Below are 21065 nucleotides of genomic sequence, written 5' to 3'. Positions count from 1 at the left end.
TAAGAGATATAAAAACAACCTCACCTTCAGTTTCAAAAAAAAAAAATGTTTTTTGGCCCAAGACTAGGGCAAATCCCATCAAGACTAGGACTTTCTCCATGGGTATCAGATCGGCACTGGATATGGATGGGGCTGGCTGCTAGCAGTTTAAACCTCTTCCTCCTCTTCCTCTTCCTCCTCCTCCCCCCTCCCCCCTCCCCCTTCAAGGCATTCTAAGTACCGTCAGGGATCACAGAGATCCTTCCCCATAACTCTGTGAGAACTTTCTGTCCGTACCACTCACTGACATTCTTGTGCACCTCGTGCTTAATTAAATCTTCATGGACCCATATATCCTCTTTCCAATAGAGGGCGCTCAATAAATCCTGACTAATTGATTGTGTAGGAAGACTGAGGTTTTCATTTACTAAAATATAGCACCAAAGCCCTCTGGCAGATACATATTGCAGTGCTAGAAGTCAGGAAGACCTGAGTTCAAATATGACCTTAGACTAGCCTAATGACTATAGACAAGTCACTTTAGTTTCCTCAATTATTAAATGGGTATAGTAATAGCACCTTCCACTCCATGATGAAGAATGCTATCTACATACAGAGAAAGAACTATGGAGTCTGTACGCAGATCAAACTGATTATTTTCTTTTGTGTGTATATGGTTTTTCCATTTTGTTCTGTTAATTCTTTCACAATATGACCAATGTTGAAATATATTTAACATGATTGCACATGTATAATGGATATCAGATTGTCTGCTGTCTTGAGGGGGGGGAAGGAGGGGAGGAAGAGAGGAAGAAAATATGGAACTCAAAATCTTATTTAAAAAATGAATGTAAAAGCCTGTATAAACAAAAGTTGAGAACTATCCTTACAAGTAACGGGAAAAAAATAAAATACTTTATTAAATTTTAAAAAATGAATGTAGAAAACTATCTTTACATGTAATTGGAAAAAATAAAATAGCATTTACAAAAAAAATAGCACTTTCCTCCCAAGGCTGATATGAGGATGAGATAATATTTGAACAATATCAGATAATATCAAATGAGATAATATTTGAAAAGCACTTAGCACAATGCCTGGCTTAATAAATTAATAAATTAGGCACTTAATAAATGTTTGTCCCCTTCCCTAATAGATAAGTATAATAAAGCTGCCATTGGGAAAAACTCCCTTACCCCTTATCACTTCCTGACTGTGGCAGATGCCCCTCAAAGGGTGAGACCTGTTCTCTGGGTCAATGATCAGTAAGAATCTCATTCCTAACTTTTCACTTCTGATGGGATAGATCCTCATAAGATGAGTAGGCATGGCTGGATTGTGATCTACCTTGCATATTTCATTACTTCCTCCAACCCACCATCTTCCTTACTGTCCTTTCTTTCAAAGGCATCACTACCCTTCTAGCCATGAATTCGTTCAAACTATATGATTTTCAAATCCTCATTTCCACTAATCCTAATATCCAAACAGGTGCCAAATTGTCTCCTCATCCTCTCTCCTATAGTCCCCTTCTCTTCACCATCCTAAATCAGGCCCTCATCACCTCTTGCCTGGACCATGGTAATAGCTTCCTAATTGGTCTCTCCCCTACTCTGATCTATCCTTCACACAGCTGTCAAATTGATTGTCCTAAAGTGCACCTCTAGGGGGCACCTAGGTGGCACAGTGGATGGAGCACCAGCCCTGGAGTCAGGAGTACCTGAGTTCAAATCCGGCCTCAGACACTTAACACTTACTAGCTGTGTGACCATGGGCAAGTCACTTAACCCCAATCGCCTCACTAAAAACAAACTAAAGTGCCCCTCTGAATCCCACTACTCAACACACTCCAGTGGCTCCCCAACAACTCTAGGATCAAATAGAAATGCCTTTGATTGGCAGTTAAACCCTTCACAAAAAGATCCAACCATTCTGGAGAGCAATTTGGAGCTATGCCCAAAGGGCTATAGAACTGTGCATCCCCTTTGATCCAGCAATACCACTGCTAGGTTTATATCCCAAAGACATCCCCCCAAAAAAGAAAAAGACCTATTTGTACAAAAATAGTTATAGCAACTCTTTTTGTGGTGGCTAAGAATTGGAAGTCAAAGGAATGCCCATCAATTGGGGAATGGCTAAACAAGCTGTGGTGTTTGACGGTGATGGAATATTATTGTGCTATAAGCAATGACAAGGAGGATGACTTCAGAAAAACCTGGAAAGACATGTATGAAATAATATATAGTAAAGTAAGCAGAACCAAGAGAACACTGTTCACAGAGATGGCAATATTGTTTGATCAAGAACTGTGAATGACTTGACTATTCTCAACAATACAATAATCCAAGATGACCCCAAAGGACTATTGATGAAATATACTATCCACCTCCAAAGAAAGAATTGATATTGATGGAACACAGATTGAAGCATGCTGTTTTTCACTTTCTTTAATTGTTTTCTTTTAATCAGGTTTTCTTGTACAAAATTACAATTACGGTAATGCGTTACCATATGGGCCCATATCTGATTGCTTGCCACCTCAGGGAGGGGGGAAGGGAGAGAGGGAAAACCTTCACAATTTGTCCCCAACCTACCTCTCTAACCTTGTTATACATTAACCCTCTTCCTGAACTTTACAGTTTAGCCAAACCGGCTTTCTTGCCATTCTTCACATCCATACAAAAATACAACAAAACTATTCAAACATGAATAGGAAATTTAGGTATGGTCCCATCCATTAAAAAGCATTACATAAAGAAGGAGGAATAGACTTATGCTGAAAACTTTCTGCTGAGTTGAAATAAAAGATAATTCACCTTGGCTTTTTTTTTTTTTGCATTGTGTGTCATGAATGTGTATGCATAAAGAAATTTGACACCTGCTAAAAAGCTGGTATGAGACCTATTATTTTTGCTGTGTTGTATATGGCATCTAGGTGGTGCAGTGGATAGAGTGCAGGACCTGAAGTCAGGAAGACTCAAAATTTTATTTAAAAAGAATATTAAAAATTGTCTTTACATGTAATTGGAAAAAATAAAACATTATTTAAAAGGGAAAAAAAGAAAACCCCCAAATGAGGTCAGGAAGAGACAGACATTACTTAAAACAACTGAATACCAAAATGTTATTTTTTTTTATTTTAAAACTAACCCCCAAAAGTTCACCTGTTTGGCTAGTTATATTCAATTAACCAATTATTAAATTTTTATTAAGTCCCTACTATGTCCTAGGCACCATGCTGCTAAGTGCTGGGGTTATAAGTACAAAGAATGAAACAACCCCTACTCACAAAGACCTTCTGTTTTAATGGGGGGAAGAGATCATGTACATATAGAAATGTAACTGGAGACTGACTAGCCAATGGAACCAGTCTTTATGAAAATGAACAGTGTACCCAGCTGATGCAATCTCATGTAAACTTCAGAGCATGTTTCCAGTCTCCTCATCTCAAGGTAAAGATGGACCTTCTGGTTTAGCTGCTGAACCTGAACTGAGAAGCAGACAAGAGACTCCTTTGGAGGCAACTCACTCTCTTTCCTGCCTGGATTCAATGAAGGGGAAGACATGCACATGGCAAAACCTGTATGAATTGATGTGAAGTGAAGTGAGAAGAATGAGGAGATCATTGTGCTCGGTAACAGCAATGTTGTAATGATGATCAACTGAGAATGACTTGCCTGCTCTGATTAATACAATGATCCAAGGCAATTCCAAAGTGATGAAAAAAATGTTATCTACCTTCAGAGAGAGAATTGATAAACTGTGAGTTCAAATTGAAGTATAATTTCCTTACTTTCTTTATTTTTCTTGCTTTTAAAAATATGGCTAATAAGGAAATATGTTTTGTGTGATTTCACATGTATAAATGATATGTTGTTCTTTGCCTTCTCAGTAAGTAGAGGAGAGGGTGGGAGGGAAAGAATTTGGAACTCAAAATTTAAAAAGAAAAGAATGTGAAAAATCAATAATAAATTTTTAAAAATTAAAAAGAGAAGCTGCCCTGTAAGCCCCTAACCTCACTCACTATAGCACTCACTCACTATAACAGCTGCTCACATATGGCAGTGAAAAGTATGTTCTAGGCAAGACTGAGCCCAGACCTAACTGACTACCTCTTCGGCTTTATGTTTCTTTCTCTGAACACATTCAATGAAAAGATGATTCTGAGATGGATATATTTCTAGCCTTGACAGACATTTTGTAAGTTCAAGAAGTCAGAAGCTCCTGGATCCAGGTGCTGGTTGTCCAATGGGAGAATCTTCTTGTATCTAATACACTATCTTCTTAAAACAGGAAGATTAAAACTACCAGGAAGACAAAGATGCACCATATGTAATTATAGCTTGCTCAAAGATTTGGACCTTTAGTAAGTTGCTGGCTCACTGAAGATCTAAATTAAAAGTGAAATGCCTACTCAACAGTCACACCAAATCTTTCATGTTTTAAGTATCAATATCCTGGGAGAATATCAATGTTTTCAATATTTAAGCATTCTTTTTTCTGATGGAAGCATAAATAGCTGTCCCGTACCTGATCTACTTTGGACATTGAGTACCTTTCTAGAGAGATAGGGAATGAGATAAACAGGGAAGTTTAGGTGATGTAAAATATAAAAGATATTAAAAACAAATAATTTTTAAACAACAATCATTATATATTTGCCCATGGCTTCTTGCAGTATCCAAAGATAAAAATAATCAAATAAGTCATCATGAAGTTAAACTCAGCTTGCTTGCAAGCTTTTCCTTTTTTTTTTAGCTTTTCCTTTAAAAAAACACTGAGTCTTACCCAGGATGGAAGTGTAGGGGCTAGTCATGGGCCTGATCCCCCTATTAATCACCATGGGAGTTTTAACCTGCTCCATCTCCACCCTGAGCAGGTTTGATCCTCCTTAGACAGGCTATTGGCCTCTCACTCCCAGGGGCCCACCGTATTGATGCTGAATTTAGTACAGATTGGCTGATTGGCTTAGCCCACTGCAGTTTAGAACTCCTGAGCTCAAGAGATCCACCAGCTTCAACCTCCTTGATAGCTGAGATTACTGGTATTTGCCACCAAGCTTAGCACCAGAATATTTTGCAAAGGATGGAGAGAAATTTTATGAAGAACTTGACAAAGAAGGAGTCTGATACAGTAGAAAGTATACTCATTTGGGGGTCAGAGAACCTAGGTCTAAATATTGTCTCTGCTACCTACCACCTGTGTGACTGGGGGCAAATAACAGCTTCCCTAGAACATAGCATCCTTATCAGTAAAAAGAGGAAGGTTAGAGTAGATGGTATCTGATATTATCTCTATTTTAAATCTGTGATTCTATGAAGATACTCTGAATTCAATCAACATATAGCTTGATGTTCAGTGAGATCAAAGACACTGCTGAGGACATGTTTAACTAGAAAAGGATGTGATCCTGTCATGGAGAATGTAGGCTCCTAAGGCTTGGAGTGGTTTCATTTTTTCTTTGTATCTCCCAATATTTAGCACAGTACCTGGCATATAATAGTTACCTGATAAGTGTCTGTTGAATTAAATTGGCACTGAGTGAATATCAAATGAAAGAATGAATGGAGAAATGACCTCTGGGTAAAAGAGGTGTCATGTAGTAGACACCTCGGCTTCCTAGCTCTAGACTTAGCAGCTAAGGAGTTTAAGATGAAAGGAAGCTCTGAAAAACAGGCAGATGAAAGAGGAAAGTTTGAGGAACACAAGAAGGGAGGAGAGGAATTGAGTGAGCGCAGTGAGTCTGAGCTACTGCCCACTTAAGGGTTAGAATTGAGCTGGTCCTTTTTAAAAGCTGGTTAGAAATTTTTCCCTGCCCACATCCCCTAATCTTGGGGAGCTAGGTGGTTGAGTGGAGGGAGCATGGCCAGATAGGAAACAAAGAGGCAGCTGCCCTAGGTGTGCTTTTTAAAAGGAGGATCTGAAAGGAGCTCTCCATGGTCCATCCTCCACCATCTCCAATTAGAGGAAGAAGGAGCTCTAGAAGCAAGGGGTTGAGAGGATGTGTTGAACCACTTGGTGGAGAAACATTATCACAATGTCTACCTAGCTGGGATTATCAGCTCCCTGGGCAGAGAGTATGAGGACACACAGTCTTCATCCATCCCCTCTTAGGGATTCAGAATTGGTTTTAGCTCTCCTCTGGAAGGTTTGGACATGTCCATTAACATCTTATTGATTCAAATCTGGTCTCAGACACTTCACACTTACTAGTTATATGACCCTGGGCAAGTCACTTAAACCTCATTGCCCTGCAAAAAAAGTCTTATTGAGTCACTATGATCTCAGTAAGATGTTAATGGATATGTCCATACCATCCATTGTTGTTGTTCAGTCATTTCAGTCATGTTTGACTCTGGGTGACCCTATTTGAGGTTTTCTTGGTAAAGATACTGGCCTGGTTTGCCATTTCCTTCTCCAGCTCATTTTATCAATAAGGAAACTGAAGTAAACAGGGTTAAGTGATTTGCCCAGGTCACACAGCTATTAAGTGTCTGAGGTTGGATTTGAACTAAAGTCTTCCTGGCCTGGTGCTCTATCCACTGTGCCACCTACCTTTCATAGGGAGATGCAATCAGAGTTCCAAACAAAGCTCTATTCTTTTAGCCTCTTCAAGTTGACAAGACTTTCCTGTCCACATTTTCTACCTAAGAGAGCATCTAGCTCTCTTTACTTAGTTCCAGTTGTCATGGTTAGGTGAACCACATCCAAGGATACTGAAACAAACAACTGGTGAGTGTAATTCCTACACCACTATCAGTGATCTTTTTTTTTTTTGCAGGGCAATGTGGGTTAAATGGCTTGCATAGGGTCACACTGCTAGTAAGTGTCAAGTGTCTGAGGCAGGATTTGAACTCAGGTCCTCCTGAATCCAGGGCCAGTGCTTTACCCACTGTGCCACCCGGCTATCCTTTATTCTGCATTATTTTTAAAAGATAACTGATAGGGACAGCCGGGTGGCACAGTGGGTAAAGCACTGGCCCTGGATTCAGGAGGACCTGAGTTCAAATCCTGCCTCAGACACTTGACACTTACTAGCAGTGTGACCCTATGCAAGCCATTTAACCCACATTGCCCCACACAAAAAATAGAATAGGTAAGGACTGTTCTTGTTTTCTTTTGCAAGGAGGGCAGAAATTTCATTTTGGTGGTAAAATAGAACAAGAGTTGCCAAATAAACCCAGATCCTTCCAGTGCAGCTTCCCAAAGTGAGCTTTTTCATGGATCAAAACTGGCATGACAGGAGTAAGAAAATATTGGAAGAAATTTTCTAAACCCTAAGTGATATAACAAAGTCAATTTAAAAAGACAAGCCTAAATGCTTAAAGATTTCTACACTAAAGAGCTGAAAAGTCCCTGGAGCTATCGTTTAAAGAGCCATTAGACACCCCACCACAAATACACATGAAGGCGGTGGAGAAGGATTTAAATAACAGATGAAAACCAGCAGATGATAGCAAAAGAGCAGCATCAGCTTAATGGAGACACCCAGCACTGAGCAGCAGGTGTTAGTTGAGATGCCCAGAGAATTCTGTGGCACAGATCAGCAGAGAACCCAGCTCAGTGAACCAATAGCTTACCTGATGACTTCATGGGAGGACATCAATGACTTTGCAGGTGCAAGTTTGAGTTACCCTGGTCACACATGTTCCCTCATACCCCCTTTCTTAATAGTGGTATGCTGGTTTTTATGTGAGAAGAGGACCTTCTTGTCACAGTTTTACTATACCATTTAATACATTTTTAACTTTGTAAGCCAAGTACCAAAGCCCATTGCTATGAGGCTTCTCACTGAAAACAATACCCTGCAACTATGTAAGGCTCTGGGTGGATGGGTAAAGTTTGAGAGAGAGGAAGAAAGGGGGAGGGAGAAAAGACTGGGGGCAGAGAGGAGGGGGAGATGGATAGAGACAGAAATAGCTATTGTTGTTATTGTCAGTCCTTCGTTCCCAAAGAGGACCATGATGCAGTGAATTGGATTTAAGTGAGGGAGGGCTGTGCAAGGTCAACAACCTCACTCTCTCCTGCAGAACCATCTGGGTCCAGTGGCAAGATATATATCAGGACAACTGGAGAATGCTGCAGATGTTTTAAGGCAATTGGGGTTAAGTGACTTGCCCGGGGTCACACAGCTAGTAAGTGTCTGAGGTGAGATTTGAACTCAGATTCTCTTGACCCCAGGGCCAGCGCTCTATCCACTGCACCACCTAGCTAAGAGAGACAGAGATGGAGATGGAGACAGAGACAGGGATAGAAACAGAGAGACACAGATACAGACATACAGAGGAGAGAGACAGACAGAGTCAGACAGACACAGTGCTCCTGTCCCTTCAACTCTCTTCAAGTCTTCTTTGGACTCTTCTGTCTTTTGGGGCTTTGGGCACTTCTGACATCTAGCTCTGAGAGAGAAGATGGAAGATGCCACCCCAGGTGGCTGAAGGAAAAGACTATGGGATGTATCTAACATGACAGGAGCAGACAGTCTCCCTCATGTCTCTATCCTCAGCCTATCAGAGCTTTCAGAGAACTTCCCCTTGGGTGAGAGCTGGTACTCTCTCTTGGTTGAACAGTTACTTTACAATGGGAGAGTTCCTTCTCCTCCGTGTATTTTCTCTGATTTCCATTTTGCTGTCAGCTTGTATAAATAGGTTTCTTTGTTAACTGCAGTATATGTTCATTTTGGAACTGTTATTTGATAGGGAGTCAAGCCTTGCCTTTAAAGCTTGGATCTTCCTTTCCCTTTTGATGATTGGCAATCAGAAGTTTAACTGAAAATGAACATCACACATGTATATTCTAGGCTGATATCCCCTGAGGAGAGCAGAGTGGCCAAGCTTCTGGACCCAAATTCCTGCTTCCCCTCTTGGCAGGAAATGAAGTCTGCCTTGGAGGGAGGAGAGGCTAGAAATGTCTATTGCACCTCCTTTTGAGCCACACAATGATACCCTCATGTTATGTGTGCAAGGGACAGCTCTCACTACACTTTGAACTAATATATTGTCACAGTTGGTTAGTAAAAGAAACACAACAACCGAGGGCCCATGATTTGAATGGAGGGTAGAGTTCAGTAGATTGAAGGAATGGTGAATCACCTGAAGAGAGATCAGAATTGATGTCTTGGGGGACAAAAAGGATATGGGGACTCTGAGGTGGATCTTTCCCTAAATCTATGCTGCTTTCCTTCCTCAAATTCAGTCCGAGTCCTTAAAAGGGGTGTAACGATTGGAATGACGCCACCTGCTGGAGACCTACTGTAGAAGAGTTCCACCCATGAAGCGAAGGGTTTTTGAGGGGCAAGACCAGGAGTCCTTTTCTTTGGCATCAGAAAGTGACGCGGGCGAGTGGGAGGAGGAAGGAAGAGACTGGCGCTCTGTCTCAGGTTTTTTTCCTTTGGACTCTGGTGGAGAGCGAGCTAAAAATGCACTCATCCCTTTAATAAATAGGAATCTAGGCCTTTTCTCTCTCTTTACCAAATTCTTATTCTCCTTAATAAATGCTTAAAAGTCTAACTCTTGCTAAAGCTTATAATTTATTAGCGACCACTCATTAAGATATTTTAGACAGTTTAGCTAGAATTTTAGCCCTTACCAGGGGCAGCTAGGTGGCACAATGGATAGAGTACCCGGCCCTGGATTCAGGAGGATCTGAGTTCAAATCCAGCCTCAGAACATTTAACACTTACTAGCTGTGTGACCCTGGGCAAGTCACTTAACCCCAATTGCCTCAACCAAAAAAGGGGGGGGCAAGGCTCCATCTGCAGAGGAGAGCAGAACTCAGAGGAAGAAAGCCATGGATTCAGAGAGAATGTTTTCTGGGAGGTATTTCCTAAGAATCGTTCTCATGCCCCAAGGCGTAGAATAGTCATTTATACCCCAAAGTCTGGGTTTCTTAGGCTAATGGGTTCAAAGCAGTAAGCCTTCAAGAATATCTAATGCAACCCTTTTCCTTTCAAAGTTGAGGAAACCAAGACCAACAGGGGTTTCGACTTGCCCAAGTGAACAAAGGTAGTTAGTGCCAAAGTCAGGATTTGAACACAGGTCCTCTGAATTCAAATCTAAATGTTTTTTTTTTTCCATTGCACCATTCTGCCTTAACATTCTGAAGACCGACGGGGGCCATCACCAGTCATCTTGACCTACATCTTGCCACTGGACTCCAATGGCTCTGGAAGGGAGAGGCTGATGACTTTGTACAGCTCTGCCTCACTTAAATCGAATTCACTTGCAAATGAAGCCATCACCCTCCTGATGTCATAGGTCCTCTTCCAGAAAGAAAGACAACCAACCACCAAGAACAACCCAGCACCCATAAGAAAGAAACATTGTGATGCTACAAAGTATCCCTATAAATCAGAAGACCTGGATTGTAGATTCAGTTCTGCCACTAACTCAACTGTATGACCTTTGACAAGTCACCTGCTCTATAAAATACGATTGAAGTATTTTGTCTCTATTCTAGCTCTCTCTATAAATTTGATGATCTTGGATTGGCCTTCGAATCCTTTGGTCCAGTCCCCAAGTTCTCTGCATGTCCATGGATGTGAAGTGCCCCCTGTGCAGTGCATGTCCATGATTGTGTAGTGCCCCTGTGCAGTGCATGTCCTTGGATGTACAGTGCCCCTGTGCAGTGCATGTCCATGGATGTGCAGTATCCCCAGCACAAGCCCCAACTTTATATTTGCAAATTTGGGAAGTGATCTAAATCTCTAAAAAAGAAAAATAGCTTCAGGAAGACATAAGATAATTTGTCCACAAGGGTGTGTCTGGGAGCTGGGGGAGGGGATGGAGGGTACTTTCTTATCTATGAATTTCTGAGTTACTTGGGGACCACTGGAGTTCCTAGTTTTCCCTCCCTCCTGGAGAAAATATCAAGATTATAGACTTACTTGGTGACCACCCAAAAGGCCATTTTGACCAAGCCCCTCCTTTCACAGATGAGATGATGAGACTTGCCCATGATCACATACACACACAGTGATAGACCTAGGACTGGAACCCATGTCCACTGTACCACCCTCAGGCCCAAGATCACCCAAAGGTTAGGGGCAGGGCCGACATTTGAACCAAGGTCCTTTGACTCCAAATCCAGTGCTCTTTGTATTTCGTGCTAATGAGGAAAAATGTTTAGGGGGATGACATGTGTTGTTCTTCCCTGGGGACTGGAGTCTGACAAGATGAATTCTGAGAGGCTCTTTCCAGCTCTGATTCGGAACAAATGCTGCCTCTTCTGAGTATGCCCGCTCCCCACCCCACTTTCTTTGTTGTTGGTTGTTTTTTCTCTTTCTCTCCCATATGACATTTATTGGTTTCTCCTTAACTGGCGTCCCCTTCATTAAAGTAGGAAGAGGTTGCATGGCAGGAAGGGGGTCGGCTGCTAAAGTCCTGAGGGCACTGCAGGCTGACAATGACCTTGCAGGCTTGAATCTGCACCTCCTCCTCTGGATGAATGACCAGAGCCAGCAGCCGGTCAGCCAGGCGGGACTCATCCCCAAACAGCGCTTCATGCAAAGACTGCTCATTATACTGCAGTTCACTGCTCGGTAATGGGGAGAACTCCGACCCTCACTCAGTCGCTCTGCAAACACTAGCACCTCAAACAGCAGGCTCCCAGGTTGTGTGGACTGGAACAGGTTCAGGAAATTACTATGCACCTATGGGGGTGGAGGGTGGAGTGGGAAGGAAAGGTTAGAGAGAAGGGCAAAGAATTAGGTCATATTTCTAGAGTCTTTGAAGGTTTACGCTGGGCTTTCCTCATGATAAAGCCCTTTGAAGTGGAGTCAGAAGACCTGAGTTCAAATCAACCTCAGACACTTAGTAGCTGTATGACTTTGGGGTAAGTCACTTAACCTCGGCCTGCCTCAGTTTTCTTATCATGGCTAATATGGAAATGTTTATATGACTGCATGTGTTTCATCTGTATCAAATTGCTTGCCTTCTCCAAGGAGGAAGAGAGAAGAGGCAGGGAATATGCAATCTATAAAATATTATATAATGTTATAGTCTATAAAAATATAATTTATATATAATGTATATAAAATTATACATTACAATATTATGTAAATGTGGCATATATAAAATATAAATATAATTTGGAAGAACATTTTTTAAATGAATGTAAAAATTTTTTGTTTTAAATGTAATTGGGAAAAATAAAATACAAATAGAGTAAGTCTAGCCCCTGTTCCCTTATTCCATCTTCACAGAGCTTTAGCTATGGGGGAGAAAGCATCTCTCTTTTCCACCTGAAAACTCCCAAGTTTTAGGCCTTCAGCGGCAACTCCTTCTAAACAAGACTTCCTCTTCAGAATGGTTTTAGTACTGTGCGTTATGGGGAGAGGAGGGATGGGCAAAATGATCTGTTCAACTCTCCTCCCACACCCATAGAATCTACAATCCATCCTCCTGCTCCCTGACTCCTCCAACCTCACTCCCTGCCCTGCTCCCATATGGGGCTGAGAATAGACTTACCTGGCAATTAAGGATGTCATATAATAGATCGTTTTTCTGGGCCAGATGACTCAGGAGTCGAACTGCTTGGACCTGAAGGGGGAGGGGAGAATATCACCTAGGGCAGCTAGGTGGAGCAGTGGATAAAGCGCTGAACCTGGAGTCAGGAAGCTCTGAGTTCAAATCCTGCCTCAGTTACTTACTGGCTGTGTGACCCTGGGCAAGCCACTTAACCTCTTCATGCCTCAGTTTCCTCATCTGTAAAATGGGAATAATAATAGCACCTACCTTACAGGGTTGTTGTGAGGATCAAATAAGATATTTGTAAAGTGCTTTGCAAAATTAAAGCATTATTTGGATGCTAGCTATTATTATCATCATAGAATCATTGATTTAGGCCCAGAAAGGACCTTGGAGTCCATCTAATCCAATTCTCTCATTTTACAGATGAGGAAAACAAGGCTCAGAGAGATGTAAATAGTTTGCTCAAGTTTACAGAGCTAGTGACACATGCAAATTTGGATCCAGGTCCTCTTAACTCCAAAGCCACTGCTCTGAGAAAGGGAGATACACTTGAGTGTGAGAGTTTGGAGTGGGCAGAGGGAACTGGGGAGAGTGAAAGGAGAAGTGACTCAGTTTACCACTGAGGGAAAGGCCACAGGGTAGGTGGGGAATGTGTCATAAGTAAGTGCCTGTCGCATATGCTGCAGGGAGGGGCTGGCTGAGGGCAGATGGTGCCATTCACGCTTGTGGTCCTCAGGTACCTGGGCCAGGATGCTGTCTGTCTGCAAGATCTCCATGAGGGCAGGCATTACCCGACGGAGTTGTGGGTGAGCAAAGTCAGGTAGAGGCAATCCATTGAGTAGCCTCAGGCCTGCGATGTGCAGCTCAGAATCCCACACGGTGGAGATCAGCTCCAAGACTTTGATGGAATGCTCCTGGGGGAGAAGAAAGAGGAATCTGACTCTGAGATCAGATCTTCCAACTCTTGATGCCCTCAATGCCTCCCCAAGTTACCACTTTCCACTCCATTACCCCAGCCATCCATCCTACCAGTCTCCCATAAGTTAAGTTAGTAGGACCAAAATGTCTAAGCTAAAAGGTATTGTTGAGAAAGGCAAGGCCAAGGCAAAACATCAGAAGCTAGGTGAAAAGGGAGTTGAGGCCCAAATGGGTGAGCAAATCCCACTGGGGTCTTCATTCCCAATCTTTCTTGTTTGGACCACTCCATTCCCTGACTATACAAATATGCATACATCTCTCTAAACAGTCTTCCAGTGTCTGAACACCCCAGCCTTTTTATTATTATTATTACATTGTAACTATTACAATTTACTATTATAGCTATTATATTTTATTATTACATTATAACTATTATAAGATCACACATAGAGAGTCAGTACTACTTAGTGGTTAGGGAGCCAGCCTTAGAGTCAGAAGACTTCAAGATCCACTTTGGACTTATAATGGCTGTGTGATCCTGGGCCAGTCACTTAACCTTGCCCAAATAACTCTCTAAGTCTCTAAGTTACAAGACAGTTGCCCATCTGCATTGGTAGGAATTACCTCATCAGGCAACTTCCTACATGGAGAAATCATGTCTGAACCAAAAAAAAAAAAGGGGGGGGGAAGGATCACAGTACTTACAGATGGAAAAGACTTTACAGATAATTTAATCCAACCTCTTAGGATCAAAGAAACTAAGGCCCCCAAGGCAAGGGTGTGCGATGGATGTTGAATAACCAGCTCTCCCAAAATGAAAATATACATAGGAGATACTTTTAAGTTGAATCTGCATTATTAATATTTTCTTCATTATTTTATTAAATCTACACCAAATCAAGCCCTAGTTTGTAACATTAGCCCATTTTGGAGGTGTAAATGCTCACTCTGAAAACGGAGCAATTGATGGGAGCAGATTTAAAGCAGGACTTGGCAGACTCCCTCTCCTGGATCAGAAAGCCAACAATCAAGCAGGGATTCCCACTCAGGTCTTCTGTCTCAAAATCTACTATTAGTCCCACCCCGGTGACTCTCTACTGTATGTTGACAGTTCTGGGTGCAGGACACAGGAACCTCACACAGTCAGCCATAGTCTAGGGGGGCAGCTAGGTGGTGCAGTGGATAAAGCACCGGCCCTGGATTCAGGAGAACCTGAGTTCAAATTCGGCCTCAGACACTTAACACTTACTAGCTGTGTGACCCTGGGCAAGTCACTTAACCCTCATTGCCCCACCAAAAAAAAAAGAATTCATAGTCTAATTCCAGAGGACTCATGATGAAAAATGAGATCTGCCTCCAAAGAGAGACAACTAAATGAACTTGGAGTGCAGATTGAAGCCTAATTTAAATTTTTTCTTGGATTTTCTCTGTGTGTGTTTTCTTTTGCAGCATAGCTAATATGGAAATATGTTTTATATGACTTCATACATGTAATCATTATCATATTGCTTGTCTTCTCAAGGCATGGGAGAGGGGTTAAAATTTTTAAAACTAATGTTAAAAAACTTTTTACATGTGATTAGAAACTATTTAACAAAATAAATACAAATACATATATATCTTTTCAAAATTAAACATCTAAAGTGGAATATAATGACACAGACCATTTAAATGAACAGAGAGATATTTATTCAGTAACCACATGCTCAATACTATGTTTGGGACAGTGGGGGAATACCAAGAGTTATAACAGTCCCAGTCCAACTGGGAAAGCAGGACACATATATATGAAGCAGATCACATCCTGAGACAATGGATTCTAAATGGCAAATGTAGATGCAGACCACTAAGTCCCTCAGAGGGATACATAAGGACTGAAGTGGGCAGGAAAGGAGAAGTGAGATTTAGGATGGTGCTTGAAGGATGAGTGGGAATGAGAGGATCATAGATCAACAAAAACCAACCAGCCCAGTCCCCTCGTTTTATAGCTGAGAAGCTGGGACACAGTCATGTTGGTAGGAAGAGGCAAGATCTGAAGCTAGGTCATTTGTGTCCTGAGGCTTTCCATTGTATCACACTGCCCCCCTAGTTAGATAAGCAGAGAGTAAGAGGTTCACCCCAACCAAATTCTGCATCTAGCATGTGTGTGATTTCATTGGTAAAAGGAATTCCCCTTGAGAAAAATCCCCAGGGGGCAGCAGTGGATAAAGCACCAGGCCCGGATTCAGGAGGACCTGAGTTCAAATCTAACCTCAGACACTTGACACGTACTAGTTGTGTCACCCTGGGCAAATCACTCATTGCACTGGAGAGAGAGAGAGAGAGAGAGAGAGAGAGAGAGAGAGAGAGAGAGAGAGAGAGAGAGAGAGAGAGAGAGAGAGAGAGAGAGAGATCCCCCTACTAATGCATTTGGTCGTAGTGAGTTGTCTGGGGGCACTTAGAAGTTAAACAACTTGCCCAGGGTCACATAGGCAGTTTGTGTCAGAGGTGGTCCAAGTCTTCCTGAAACTGAGGTCAGCTCTCTAGCCATTAGTCCACATTATCATTCACAGTCAAATTAATCTTCCTAAAAACACTGTTTTCATCCTGTCACTTGCTCAAAAATTCAGCAAAATGCCCTAGTCCTATCAGGATCAGCTTGGCATTCCAATCCCTAAATATTTTGTATACTCTTCTATAAAATATTGTTGTTGTTTAGTCGTTTCAAGTTTCTTTGTGATCTCACTTGGGATTTTTCTTGGCAAAGATTCTGGAGTGGTTTGCCATTTCCTTCTTCAGTCATTTGACAGATAAAGGAACGGAGGCAAACAGGGTTAAAGGACTTGCTCAGGGTCACACAAATAGTATCTAAAGTCACATTTGAACTCAGATCTTCCTGACTCTGGGCCTGGCACTCTATCCACTATGACTCTATCCAAGGCTGTCCCATCTATAAAACCTAATGCCCTACTAGTTCCTGAGACGTGCCTTTTGATATAAATAGATCACCTCACAAACATATACTTCTTTTATACTCTTCTAGGAATCCAAAGAGCTGGGGTCCAATCCTGGCACTGACGCTAACTCACTGAGTGCCCTTAGCCAAATCAATGGTAACCTTTGTCTCAGCTTCCTCACGCATATAATGAAGGGATTGGAGTGAATAATCCTAAAAAGCCCCTTCCAGCCCAGACATTCTGAAGTTCTGTTCACCCTGCAATTCCCCGAGTATTTCCTTCCCATCCTCTCTGCTTATTCAAGTCGTAGCCATCCCTTCAGGTTCTTATTCACATCCAGGAAGTCTCCCTTGAGTACACCAGCCCATTCTGATCTTATTCTTCTCTGACCCCCACCATGGCCACACATAATCTGTACGAATTGATCAACTGGCATTTAAATAAGAGCACCCTGGTTCCCAACCTGAACAGTGGAAGCCCTATAAGGCTTGAAACTATTGCAAGGAGTCAGGTAATTCATATGATATTTTGGTCTTATTTTAATGTCCAGAAACCACACCCTGTGATTCAGAATAATAAATAAGGAAGCATACCTTTTGTAGATTGAGTAATATATAAACACCTATATGTATGGTAGTTAGGTGGTGCAGTGGATAGAGGGCAGAGGCCTGGAAGCATAAAGACTTAACTTCCTGAATTCAAAGCCAGCCTCAGACACTTGCTAATTCTGTGACCCTGGACTAGTCATTTAACCCTGTCTGCCTCAGTTTCTTCATCTGTCAAATGAGCTGGAAAAGAAAATGGCAAACCATTCCAGGATCTTTGCCAAGGAAAACCCCACATGGTGACATGAAGAGTCAGAAACAACTGAACAACAAAAATGTATGGACATTTTTCCAACATATGTTAGTTAATGCTGCCATAACAAGTAAAATTCAAATTAATTTAAAAGTATTAAGAGGCATGTGTGGCACAATGTTTCCATTTGTAGTCAAGAGAAATTAGATTTGAATCCTGGCTCTGCCACTTAACTGGCTGTGTGACCTTGGGCAACTCACATTTAAACTGTTTGCCTCAGTTTCCTCATCTGTAAAATGAGCTGGAGAAGGAAATGGCAAAACACTCCAGTGTCTCTGCCAAGAAAACCCCAAATAGGGTCACCAAGAGTCTGACACAGCCTAAATGAGTGAACTGTGAAAGATTTCTACAATATTCCAAAAGGTTGAAGACCACTTAAGCAGGCCTTCCTATTTATTGTTCTCTGCTTCATTAGCTTATATCCCGTCTCCCTCAAGTGCTCTTAGCAATAAACAGTGTCCTAGATTTCGTTTATGTTTCTCACAGACCCTTACACAATGCTGAGCATACATGCAGGCTGGAAAAACACTTGTTGAGCTGAATTTAATATCCTGGAGACGGGTAAAAAATGCTTGACTTTAGTATGACTCATACAAGGGCCTGGCACCAGTGCCAACCCCCAATCATATTTCCAGTCTATTCTCACCATCCTTGCTGCTATTTGGAGCTCTCACCCTGCCCTCCATCCCTGTCATTATGGTCCTTATTCACCCTCCCCAGTGTTGCCATGGGAGACTCTGATCCACCTTAAGCCCAGGTTCAAAGGCCTCGGGAACGCAAGAGTTTTTATTAAGGCTATGAAGCTTTTTATAAAGCTTTATAAAAAAAAAAAAAGGTACAGGGGTGGACTGCCTGTATAAATCTATAGTGTTTAAACAAGCCACGTATCCAAGCATTCTGGGGATTTGGAGTCTTCCCAAGACTTGCCCTCCATCACTTGCCCTTGGGTTCACCTGGATCTTAAGCCTGAACTTCCTTATGCCAGAGAAAGCCTTCAGAGCATTGAGAGCCTGGATTTTGACGCTGTTGTCCTTGTCATCAAGCAGGGAGCCCACCAACCTGATGTCCTCAAAGGTGCAGGTGGAGGCCTGTATTGGGTGAAAGGTGGGAGGGGCATGGAAGGAGGAGGGGAGAAAGGGGCAGCCTGAGGCCAGGTCCAGCCACTCCCATTCCCTAATGCAAAGACTAGGGACCAAAATGGAATCCTGCCCCTCATCTCCTGGGAGGGAGGAATTGCGGTTCTTAACCTCTGCCCCCATCACCTTGGTTTCCTGGGATGTGGTCCCAATTGGTGTCAGACCAGTGGCCAGAAGTGCAGAGGCCACTCAGGATCCTGGTCCCACCCACTCCCAGACATCCGGGGTGAGAGCTTTCTCCCTCCTTCTCTCTCCCTCTGCCCATCCTCTCCCTGGGTCGCTCCTCACTTCGGCTTCCAACAAGTAGACACACCGGGTGATGCTGTGAAGAATCATTCCCTTGGAGTACTCATCCTGTTTGTTTTCCAAGGAGTTGAGGAGTCTTCGAAGTTCTCCAGAGTCCTTTCCATGCCGCTCCCGCTCAATGGCCAGGCCTAGGAAGTCCCCACCCCACCCCCAACCCCAGGCCTTAGGATGAGTGAGGGAGTCTGGGAGAAGGAGGGAGGATACACCTGATCTGAACTAGGTTGGGGGAAGCGCTGGCTTTTCTGGTAAAGGAAACTCCTCTTTAGTGCTTTCCCCAAAGCCTACAGACAACATAGGTGATGGTGCAAGCAGTGATTCTCCTGAGCAGTTGCTGGTGCCAATTCTCCAATGGAAATCTCAGTAAAGCTCAAAACTAGGCAGAGGGGGAGGGCTGCACATATTAGGTGGTAACCACTTTGGAGAGACCTACCAGGTCATGCTTTGAGATCCCCTGGTTGATTTGGCTCTAGTTGTTGGGGACCCCTGGCCAGCCTTTTCTATGGGAACTTGTGCCTGGGGGGCTGCGGGGCAGGTACCAGCAGAGAAAAGGAGGAAGGAGAAAGGGAGAAGACGAGAGCTTGGAGGAGTCACCTTGGTGATCTCCCTTTGTAGAAGGCGGCTGTGTTTGAAGGTCCCCCTTGGGACAGAGCCCTTTCCCAGGAGCCCCTAGAACTCACGGGCAATGCAGACGGGTGAAGATGTTGAAACAGATGAATGACTGCTCATGCCAGCCTTGATGGCCTTGTAGAGCAGGTAGATGGCACCGGCACCTGTGGCCAGGCCCACCACACCCTTTCGGAGTCTAAAGTCCATGAGATCCATGCTTGCCAGCTCCCCCTCAGGTGGGGAGCTTGGACCACAGGCACCCCAGGCAGAGGCTTCCGGAATCGGAACCTCCAGTGAAACCCAGAACCCAGGAACCTGGAACTCAGGCAACAAAGGGAACTAGGGGAGGGACTCTGCCTCCCCTCCACCCCGCAGTGAGTGGGAAAGAAACCTGGACTTGGAAATTAGGGAAATCAATGGGTAATGATTTCTAAAGGGTGGGGAACCATGGGCTGGGGAAGAGGAGAGGAGCTGGTGGGGCCAGCTAAGATCTACAGGAGGCAGAGGGAGGATCCAATGGACTAGACCCAGGGGAATCTTAAAGACATAACACAAATGACCACCTGTATGACCTTGAGCAAGTAATTTCCTTTTCATGGACCTCTGTTTACTTCTCTGTATTAAATAAGGCATGTGAAGTAGATGGTCTCTATCATAGCGTCCCTCCCAGCTCTGGGCCCTATTATCAATCTCTCTTCCTTTTAGAAGTTGATAGGGCCATAGCCAGCTCGGTCTTCCTGGTCTGTTGCCACTAGAGGGCAGCAGAGCCCCATAAGCTCTTGATGGTACTCATCATCTACTCACACCCAAGGGCTGGCGGACTGGGTGGGAGCTCCCAGGGCCACTCATAGGTTCCTTCAGTTGTAGTCATTCCGCTTTCTCCTTCCCACTCCCTAGGCTGCCAGTGTGGCACTGTGGAAGAAGAGGACCCCTCCCAGAGTGTTTGGGAAGGGGAAAGGAGAAGAGGGAAGAGTTGGCTTGAGAAGGAAGGGAAGAGAGGAAGCAGTGGGTAAGGTTTGGGTTGAGGGTGATCAACTTAAACTTGAGCTGGTCTCTCCCATTAGGGCAGCATGAGGGGGAGGATGAGCAGCTCTGAGCATCCCTAACCAGCCAACCCCAAACCAACTAGGTCTGGGGCAGAGGAGACAACAGCGAAATCACCTGCTGGTGAGACAGTGATCACAGCAGCAGAGATTTAGGACTGAAAGGTACCTTAGAAGCCATTCAGTCCAACCCCCTCAATTATAGATGAAGACACTGAAAGGCCAAACAGCTTCATCATAGCTAGCATTTATACAGCTATTTACAGAAGTTTGCAAAGGCAGCTAGGTGGCCCAGTGGATAGAGAGCCAGGCTTGGGGTCAGGAAGACCTGAGTTCAAATCCCAGCCTTAGACACTTCCTAGCTATGTGACCCTGGACAAGTCACTTAACTCTGTTTGCCTCAGTTTCTTCTCTGTAAATGAGCTGTAGAAAGAAATGACATACCACTCCAGTTTCCTTGCCCCCCCCCCAAAACCAAACAAACAAGGAGCAGCTAGGTGGCACAGTGGATAAAGCACTGGCCTTGGATTCAGGAGGACCTGAGTTCAAATCCAGCCTCAGACACTTGACACTTAATAGCTGTGTGACTTTGGGCAAGTCACTTAACCCTCATTGCCCTGCCCCCCCCAAAAAAACCCTAAACAGGGTCAAAGAGGAGTGAACAGCAACAATAGGTTTGCAAAGTACTTTGAATATATTATTTTCACAATAGCTCTGTGAGGTAAATGTTATCATTATCCCCATTTTACAGATAAGAAAAATTGAGGTTGAGAGAGGTTAAGTGATTTGCCCAAGGTCAAACCAGTTGTTGTT

General features: G+C 43.3%; 1 protein-coding gene across 1 annotated transcript; it reads right to left on the bottom strand.

The window, feature by feature from the left end:
- Positions 1-11088: 11088 nt before the first annotated feature.
- ARMC12 (armadillo repeat containing 12) lies at positions 11089-19425 on the bottom strand. The gene is given in 7 exon segments (XM_043962980.1): positions 11089-11506; positions 11509-11629; positions 12447-12518; positions 13190-13363; positions 18115-18249; positions 18586-18731; positions 19281-19425. Coding segments are annotated over 7 exon segments (1008 nt in total). The 3' UTR covers positions 11089-11291.
- Positions 19426-21065: the final 1640 nt, after the last annotated feature.

This window comes from Dromiciops gliroides, chromosome 4 (genome assembly GCF_019393635.1).
Source record: "Dromiciops gliroides isolate mDroGli1 chromosome 4, mDroGli1.pri, whole genome shotgun sequence".
Classification (NCBI taxonomy): domain Eukaryota; kingdom Metazoa; phylum Chordata; class Mammalia; order Microbiotheria; family Microbiotheriidae; genus Dromiciops; species Dromiciops gliroides.
Note: the sequence above shows the minus strand (reverse complement) of the source record. Positions and strands in the feature narration are given on the sequence as shown.